The sequence below is a fragment of the Megalobrama amblycephala genome, linkage group LG20, assembly GCF_018812025.1.
Source record: "Megalobrama amblycephala isolate DHTTF-2021 linkage group LG20, ASM1881202v1, whole genome shotgun sequence".
NCBI classification, from domain to species: domain Eukaryota; kingdom Metazoa; phylum Chordata; class Actinopteri; order Cypriniformes; family Xenocyprididae; genus Megalobrama; species Megalobrama amblycephala.
The window spans coordinates 13,713,631-13,723,763 of record NC_063063.1 but is presented as its reverse complement, the minus strand read 5'-3'; the positions used below and the strand labels follow the sequence as shown (position 1 = coordinate 13,723,763).

General features: G+C 36.8%; 1 protein-coding gene across 1 annotated transcript in view; it reads left to right on the top strand.

The window, feature by feature from the left end:
* Positions 1-3,944: 3,944 nt before the first annotated feature.
* The window catches only part of pank1b (pantothenate kinase 1b), a 10,212-nt gene continuing 4,023 nt past the window's right edge, over positions 3,945-10,133 (top strand). Inside the window, 7 exon segments of the mRNA XM_048169853.1 lie at positions 3,945-4,284; positions 4,287-4,475; positions 6,243-6,595; positions 6,818-7,071; positions 8,553-8,729; positions 8,813-8,936; positions 9,355-9,480. Of these exon segments, the coding sequence (XP_048025810.1) occupies positions 4,215-4,284; positions 4,287-4,475; positions 6,243-6,595; positions 6,818-7,071; positions 8,553-8,729; positions 8,813-8,936; positions 9,355-9,480 (1,293 nt within the window). The 5' untranslated portion in view covers positions 3,945-4,214.

Below are 10,133 nucleotides of genomic sequence, written 5' to 3'. Positions count from 1 at the left end.
GGCCAAAAAGTTCTATCTTGGTCTCATCAGACAATCTTATCAATCTTATTTCTCACCATCTTGGAGTCCTTCAGGTGTTTTTTAGCAAACTTCATGCGGGCTTTCATGTGTCTTGCACTGAGGAGAGGCTTCCGTCGGGCCACTCTGCCATAAAGCCCCGACTGGTGGAGGGCTGCAGTGATGGTTGACTTTCTACAACTTTCTCCCATCTCCCGACTGCATCTCTGGAGCTCAGCCACAGTGATCTTTGGGTTCTTCTTTACCTCTCTCACCAAGGCTCTTCTCCCCCGATAGCTCAGTTTGCTCTAGGAAGGGTTCTGGTCATCCCAAACGTCTTTCATTTAAGGATTATGGAGTCCACTGTGCTCTTAGGAACCTTAAGTGCAGCACCTGAGTTAATTATATGAGTGTCACAGCAAAGGGTCTGAATACTTAGGACCATGTGATATTTCAGTTTTTCTTTTTTAATAAATCTGCAAAAATGTCAACAATTCTGTGTTTTTCTGTCAATATGGGGTGCTGTGTGTACATTAATGAGGAAAAAAAATGAACTTAAATGATTTTAGCAAAGGGCTGCAATATAACAAAGAGTGAAAAATTTAAGGGGGTCTGAATACTTTCCGTACCCACTGTATATATATATATATATATATATATATATATATATGTATGTATATACAAACCCGATTCCAAAAAAGTTGGGACAGGTGGCAATAAGAGGCTGGAAAAGTTAAATGTACATATAAGGAACAGCTGGAGGACCAATTTGCAACTTATTAGGTCAATTGGCAACATGATTGGGTATAAAAAGAGCCTCTCAGAGTAGCAGTGTCTCTCAGAAGTCAAGATGAGCAAAGGATCACCAATTCCCCCAATGCTGCAGCGAAAAATAGTGGAGCAATATCAGAAAGGAGTTTCTCAGAGAAAAAAAATTGCAAAGAGTTTGAAGTTATCATCATCTACAGTGCATAATATCATCCAAAGATTCAGAGAATCTGGAACAAACTCTGTGCGTAAGGGTCAAGGCCGGAAAACCATACTGGATGCCCGTGATCTTTGGGCCCTTAGACGGCACTGCATCACATACAGGAATGCTACTGTAATGGAAATCACAACATGGGCTCAGGAATACTTCCAGAAAACATTGTCGGTGAACACAATCCACCGTGCACTATAACACTATAGGTCAAAAAAAGAAGCCATATCTAAACATGATCCAGAAGCGCAGGCGTTTTCTCTGGGCAAAGGCTTATTTAAAATGGACTGTGGCAAAGTGGAAAACTGTTCTGTGGTCAGACGAATCAAAATTTGAAGTTCTTTTTGGAAAACTGGGATGCCACGTCATCCAGACTAAAGAGGACAAGGACAACCCAAATTGTTATCAGCGCTCAGTTCAGAAGCCTGCATCTTTGATGGTATGGGGTTGCATGAGTCCGTGTGGCATGGACAGCTTACACATCTGGAAAGGCACCATCAATGCTGAAATGTATATCCAAGTTCTAGAACAACATATGCTCTCATCCAGACGTTGTCTCTTTCAGGGAAGACCTTGCATTTTCCAACATGACAATGCCAGACCACATACTGCATTAATTACAACATCATGGCTGCGTAGAAGGATCCGGGTACTGAAATGGTCAGCCTGCAGTCCAGATCTTTCACCCATAGAAAACATTTGGCACATCATAGAGAGGAAGATGTGACAAAGAAGACCTAAGACAGTTGAGCAACTAGAAGCCTGTATTAGACAAGAACGGGACAACATTCCTATTCCTAAACTTGAGCAACTTGTCTCCTCAGTCCCCAGATGTTTGCAGACTGTTATAAAAAGAGGGGATGCCACACAGTGGTAAACATGGCCTTGTCCCAACTTTTTTTGAGATGTGTTGATGCCATGAAATTTAAAATCAACTTATTTTTCCCTTAAAATTATACATTTTCTCAGTTTAAACATTTGATATATCATCTATGTTGTATTCTGAATAAAATATTGAAATTTGAAACTTCCACATCATTGCATTCTTTTTTTTATTCACAATTTGTATACAGTGTCCCAACTTTTTTGGAATCGGTTTGTATTTATGTATATATATGTATTTATATATGTATTTGTGTGTGTGTATATATATATATATATATATATATATATATATTATACACACAAACACACACACACATACATACAGTGCCTATAGAAAGTCATCCTATGAAATTCTTTACCTTTTGTCACATTACACCCTGAAAATAAAATAAAGTCTAACTTTTTTGAGTTGGGTTTGCTTTTGCCAAAAATTAGTGCCTTGGAGTTCAGTCCAAAAAGGTCAATTTTAATTTCATCAGACCATAGCACCTTTTGTTTTTGCATAGTGCAAACAAGACTGGGTGTGGCACTTTTTCAGGAAAGGCTTCTTTCTGTCAGTGCTATGTTTGGCGAAAAGCAAAGACAGCACACCATGCAAAACACACCATACCTACTGTGAACCATGGTGGTGGCAGCATTATGTTGTGGGGGTGTTTCTCTTCAGCAGGGACTGGGCGATTTGTCAGGACTTAAGGGAAAATGGATGCTGCCAAGTACATCCAAATTCTTAAGGAAAACCTGCATCCCTCTGCTAGACAGCTGAAGATGGGCAGGTCATTCACCTTCCAACCCTACAATGATCCTAAACATACCGCCAAAAGAACAATGCAATGGCTTAAGAATAGGAAGATGAATGTCCTTGAGTTGCCAAGTCAGAGCTCTGATATAAATCTGCGGATAGACTTGAAGAGAGCAGTCCATTGCCACTCACCATGGAATTTGACTTAACTTGAGCAATTCTGCAAGGAAGAAATATATATATATATATATATATATATATATATATATATATATATATATATACCCTACATATGGAGAGGACAGCTTATAAATCATAATAATTTTTTTTTTGTAAAAATGCAGAATGTTTTCTATGAGGGTTGTGTTTAGGGGTAGGGTTAGTATTTGCAATATACAGCTTGTGACAGTGTCTGTGAAAAATTTACTTATATCACGCTTATAGCGCTCTCTTGAGGCAATGCCACTCTAATCTTAAAACGGAAGCACTATTGATTTACTTTTGGTGTGCAAAATGTGTAATTTACATGCTAAATACTAAGAAATGTGAAACTAATCTACCTATATATATATGTGTGTGTGTGTGTGTGTGTGTGTGTGTGTGTGTGTGTGTGTGTGTGTGTGTGTGTGTGTGTGAATTTCTCTGGGGGTTTTTTCAACACTTTTGTTTTGTCATTATAGTTAGTGCTCATCTTTTTACGTGTTGATTGTCACTGTTCTTGCCTTTTCTATGTCAGGTGTTGAGGTCTGTACAAACTTTTAATAGTTTTGCTATTTCTAAAATATATTTGCTTTATAATGTGATTGCGCTTTCATAAACAAAGATAGGCCTACGTTAACTTTATTCAATTGTTCTTTAAAACTATGTGGTATATGAAAATAGCCTAGGTCAATTTGTTTTTTTGAACAAGAAGTCTGCTGTTGCCTTGATGAATTTATAACCTGAATTAGGCATTTTGCATGTAATGAATTAACAAAATCAAACTGACATAGTGTTACTATGGACATGTTGTAAGACAATCGTTCTGGGAACCTAAAAGTCTGAATGCAATTGTTTTGCTTGCTTCTACTGACCGTAAACTTGTTTTGCTTTCTTATGTTGGAATTGTGGAGAATAGGCTATTCAAAGAAGACAACATTCTACACTTTTTGGACACCAGTCAATCTAAAAAGTGACATTTGAAGAAGACTTTCTTACCGGGTGGTCTAAAATTAAGCTAATTAAACTTAGCCTATGTTACGCGAACGCCTCGTCAGCTTAGGATACCCGTGTAGGATACATACAGTAGGCTAATAGCAAATTGTAGCCAATGCTATATGTAAGTAGGCGGCTCTGAAACATGACGTTTCAGCAGAGGGAGTGGAGGCATTTTCCTTAGTGACGTCGCATATACCGGCTGTTTGACTCGGAAACAGCCATACAGCGTGAAAGAAGAAATGACCGACAGTGACCTCGAATGAGATGTTGAAGACCTACCTATTGTCTTCATCTCTTTACAACACATTAGCATTTATGTAGGATTCTGATAAAAACACTTGTACATTTTGAAGCGCATTCGAACCGTCGAGTCGTTACGCATCTGTCTTCCGAGCGTTTACATTTGCTACGTAAATAATGGAAAATGCTGAAACATCCGATCAAAACGGAACGACGCACTACACGAACGGTTTAATGAACGGATTTCACACCCTCAGTCCGGTAACGGGGACTGTATTTCGTCTAACGGAGGTGGTCTGGGTGCTAGTGACAGTAGCGGTGGCCATAATGGTATTGAAAATTTCCACCATCTTCATCAGGATGTACACAACAATGGTTCGCCTGCGAAGCGCTGCAGACTCAGAAGACGCATGGATTCGGGAAAGAAGAACAGACCTCGTAAGTCGAGTTTTTCAGAATTGTATTAATAGGCCTATATTAAATTATAACTTAAACTGAACAATGACAATTAACACAACATAGGCCTACAAATAAGTATTTTGAGGAATGGTTTATTAAAATATAGGCTATATAATTTAAGCAACTAAAAAAATGATTCCAGGGCATTAAACGTGCATTTTCTTTATTCTTTATTTTAATTTATTTCACGCATTCATTTTTCGTATCGTCAAGATAAATAAAGGTTATCTCACTGTACGTTAAAATTTCCATTTTATTTTCTCACTGTTTGGTTAAAGTGTTTGTAACGATGCATCAGCATTTTTCGCATTATGTTTTTATTCATATTTGTATCTATCTTGATGGATGAGAGAGCCTATTCAGTGCCATGAAGTCCCGGAAGTAATGAACCAATTTTTATGTTTTCTTTTTGTGTTTTATTCAACTATTCTTCGGAATTAAAAAAAAAAAAAAGAAGAGATTTATTTAAAAGAGAAATAGCTTAAACTCTAAGCACACTTCAAACCTGCCTGTATTAAGAGGTTTATTTTGTTTTTGAAAGACCGGGTTATTTAGTGTTGTGAAATCAATGTGATGTTCGCTGTGCAGATTTCATTGGCCAGATCAGAATCAGGGGGTGTGACCAAAACACGCCAGATATGAAGGGCATGCTTGATCAACCAATGAGATTGAAGTATAACGCAACGGGGTGGGGAAATCGCTCCGTATGAGCTTGCAGACTTTACAGTTGTTGTAAAATGAACATAAAAAGGCAATAGTACACCTGCAAGCTGACATGAACACTTTTATTCTTCTGACAGCTGCATTTGAATGATAAATACATATATTAGATCGCTGCGTGCTTCACATTGCTGTCTGCATAATCCTGCCTGTCTCACCTGAAAGTATGAAACTAATTGTGAAGAAGCCAGGTAAGATCTTAGGTAATATTATTCAGCCAATAAAATCAGTACACTACAGTTAAAAAAAAAAAAAAAAATCTAAAATATTTTACAGTTTTGTTAGTATCAATTGCTTTTCATCTTTTTGAAGTGTTACTGTCAAACCTACTTCGTTGTTGATATTCAGTATTGTTTTTAAATATGTTTACTGTAAACTAATGTAACCTCACTTTTTGTGCACTAACTTCTGTAATGTCACTGTGTTCTTGGTGACTTTGGAGTACTTTGCTCTCTGAGACAAGGAGTACACACACCTTTCACCCACATGTACGTCTGCCAGCTACATTATCATCAGTGATCTAAACACAGACTGCCTTAACTAATCGATGACATAAGAAACTGCTTTCTCTGCAAAGCGATTTCACTGATTCACTAAGGTTACTATAAGAAATACTGATTATATGAGTAAGGTAAGTCTAAACAGTTTTTAAGACTTATTTTATGCTAGACAGATTGTGTGAGATGTGTAACTTTTATTTTAAATACAGGATGTTTCTCTGAATCGCTATGCAGTCTCTTTTAAACTGCTGTTACCATGGCAACAAAAGGCCCCTCAAGCCACAGTGTGAATAGACCGAGATACTTCTTTTCCCCCATGCCAAAGCAGTCATAGTATCAGACAGCAATCAGACAGTATTCATTAATATACATATTCAACTAACTTAAGTATTACCAATAATGCAACATCACTTTTTTCGAGTCCCATTTCACACCAATTGATACCACACAGAAAGATTCAGGTTATGCTTGTTGGGGGAAAGAAATAGTGAAATTTCCCTTTCTAAAACGTGTGTTTTTGTTTCAGCCTTTCCATGGTTTGGTATGGATATTGGAGGCACCCTGGTAAAGCTGGTTTACTTTGAGCCCAAGGACATAACTGCTGAAGAAGAACAAGAGGAAGTGGAGAGCCTGAAGAGCATCCGCCGCTACCTGACCTCCAACGTGGCTTATGGAAACACGGGTATCCGTGACGTTCACCTGGAGTTGAAGAACCTCACCATGTGTGGCCGCAAAGGCAACCTGCACTTCATTCGGTTCCCCACTCAAGACATGCACCGCTTCATCCAAATGGGCAGAGACAAGAACTTCTCCAGCCTGCACACCACGCTGTGCGCCACGGGTGGGGGTGCATACAAGTTTGAGGAAGACTTTAGAACGGTACATTACCCACAGAGGAATGGCAACATAATAATGGGATTTATAAAATTCACAAAAGGTTGAATGTGAAAAATATGTTGATCCGTGCCAGGCTAATGTTTTGTTGACTTAATGACTGGTTATCTTACTACCACTTATCCTATTCCTGTTATCAGGACAAGAAATTGCTAACATCGGATACGCCTCTCACATTTATGATTGTGTATATATTTCTTCCTACAGATTGCTGATTTGGAGCTGCAGAAGCTGGATGAACTAGACTGTCTTATTCATGGTCTGCTGTATGTTGACTCAGTCGGGTTCAATGGCCATCCCGAGTGTTATTTTTTCCAAAATCCCTCTGACCCTGAAAACTGTGTCAAGAGGCCATTTAGCCTGGAGAACCCCTTCCCTATGTTGCTGGTAAACATTGGCTCGGGGGTTAGCATCCTGGCCGTCTACTCCAAGGATGATTACAAGCGGGTCACGGGCACCAGGTGAATTCCTGCATCACCTTTTTCTTGTAGCAAAGCATTGTTCATTTCAGGTTTATGGCATTTTTCCTTGCTTGTATATGTCGCTTGCATAAGTTTGATTTGGCTACTACAGCGGCAGATATTTTACTTGCTGGCTTAATTTTACATCCTGACCTGATGGGCTTTATCAGATGTTATTACAGAATCATAGATATACCTCAAACCATCAGATTTATTCACGCAGAAATGCATTAATTTGTTAATTTTTGTCATTTTAGTTAAAGGGTTAGTTCACCCAAAATGAAAAAAAAAATTAATCAATTACTCACCGTCATGTCGTTTCAAACCTATAAGACTTTTGTTCATCTTTAGAACACAAATGAAGTCCTTTTAAATGATATCTTGAGAGATTTCTGTTCCTCCAGTGACAGTCCACATGAGAATGAAACTCACTGGTTCTCGCACATCAAGCAAACATGCTTGAGCTTCCGTTTACCATAACTGATGTGTGCATTGATGAATGTTTATATGTGAATAAAAGCCTAAATTAAATTTTATCATCATATAAAGCGATCATATCTCTTCAGAAAATGTGGACTAAACCACTTGATTCATATGTATTAGTTTTACAATCTTTATATGAACTTCTTGAAGCGACAAACATCTTCATTTGTGTTCAGATGAACAGAAATCTTACGGGTTTGGAACAACATGAGGGTAAGTAAATTATGACAGAATTTAAATTTTTGTTTGATCTTACACTAAATCATGACCATGTTTGTACTAATTTTTTTCTGTAATTTTAAATAGTTTTAATGATCTAACTAAAACAAAGGAAAGAATTTATAAATCGTGGACATTAATCAATTAAGTGTGGGAACAAATTCTTAATTCATGGCCACGATATCAAATGCCAAAAAAAAAAGAAAAAAAAGAAAGAAATATCTGAAATCAACTTGCAAACTTGCAATTTTATGCCACAGATGGCAATAAAAAGCCTAAAATTCTGTAGTGCAGCTTTAAAGGGTTAGTTCACCCAAAATGAAAGTTCTGTTATCATTTACTCACCCTCAAGTAGTTCCAAACCTGTATGAATTTCTTTCTTCACACAAAAGAAGATATTTTGAAGAATATGTGTAACCAAAGAGTTGATGGACCTCATTGACTTCCATAGTAAGGAAAAAAATACTATGGAAGTCAATAGGGTCCATCAACTGTTTAGATACTGACATTCCTCAAAATATCTTCTGTTGTGTTCAGCAGAATAAAGAAATGTATACAGGTTTGGAACAACATAAGGGTGAGTAAATGATGAGAGAATTTTAACTGTAAAGTAAAAATCATTAATGATGAATAACAAATGATGAATTTTCTTTTTCATTATTTTGTAATGAAAATTGTTACATTTTTTGTAAAAACAAGATCTCTAATGAACCTACCTAAAGCAATGCAACATTCCTTAAATAGACTGACATTCATATGCGTCATTGGTTGTAATTCAGTTTAGGAGGTGGTACGTTTCTAGGCCTGTGTTGCTTGCTGACCGGCTGTGATACATTTGAAGAGGCCTTAGAGATGGCGACTAAAGGGGACAGCACAAATGTGGACAAACTGGTGAAAGACATTTACGGTGGCGATTATGAACGCTTTGGTCTCCAGGGTTCTGCCGTTGCATCCAGGTACAGATGTGCCAGCATTCATATGTAAAAATGATCATGTTTGTGATTTTAAAGAAAATCTGTAATTTTTTTTTTTTTGTTAGTTTTGGTCATATGATGAGCAAGGAAAAACGTGATAGTATAAGTAAAGAGGATCTGGCCAGGGCCACTCTTGTCACAATCACAAACAACATCGGCTCCATCGCCCGTATGTGTGCAGTGAACGAGGTTTGAAAACATTTTCTCTTAATTCAAAAGCTTATTTATTATGTTTAATAATATTATGTCTATCCATATTTCCAGCCACATTCATTGATATTGTTTAGTTAAAAATACAAAAGATACGCAAACAATATCAAGACCAAGTCCATGGTACTAAAGATGGGCCTGAACTCTGTGTGCTCTGAGCTTCTTTACAGTGTTGTCTTGTGGCATGGAGATCAAGCAGCATTGTACAGGGCTATCACAGCACATTGAACAGCCACAAGATTGATAGACTTTTTTTTCTTTTTTTTTTTCTTAAAATACTCTGGTGTAAATGTCAAGAACATGTGTAATTTGGATATTTCCTATTTCTCTTCGTCAGATTCAAAATTGAATCATATTACTGTTTATTCTAACTGTTTTTGTGTTTAATTCTCTTCAGAATATCGATAAAGTGGTTTTTGTTGGGAATTTCCTTCGGATCAACACTGTATCAACTAAGCTGCTAGCCTATGCCATGGACTTCTGGTCTAACAGTCAACTGAAAGCCCTTTTCTTAGAACATGAAGTAAGATTTTTTTCCTTTTTAAAAATCACTTTTAATTCCCTGTCAGTGCTAGAATCAGTTTCATTAAATATGTTTGTCCATCTTAGACTTACCATAACATTCTCTATAGTGTTCAGTCAATGTATCAGCCAAGCCAGTATTTGCCATTTTATAACTATTGGAATCAGCCAACAAGCACACACATATTATTAACAATGGTTTATTACGCGAGATTATTTATAGTGGAGACATTACAGATTAATTAAAATTTTGAGTTTTGTGGCTTTAAATTTTCATACACATTTAAAATTTGAAGCCTTTAAAGACTGGACAAAAATATTGAAATATTAAAATTCAGTGAAAATTCCCCAAAAATCAGAAATCTTCCAAAAACAAAATCATCCTTTGCTTCTATAACATCTCTTCGAGTCAAAACATAGAAGTTCATTTTAATGTATTTACTCTAACATTTTTAATAGACATGTAGGCAGATTCATTATAACTTAATTATAACATAAACTTGAACGTCTTGTTATAATCTTTCACATTGTGAATTTCAGTCCTGTTCAGTCCTAATATAGAAGGTACAAGTGGAGAAATGAGACCAGAAAAGATGATAAACTGTGTTACTGAAGATGAATGTGAGTATTTAAATATTAGGGAGTAAGATGTAA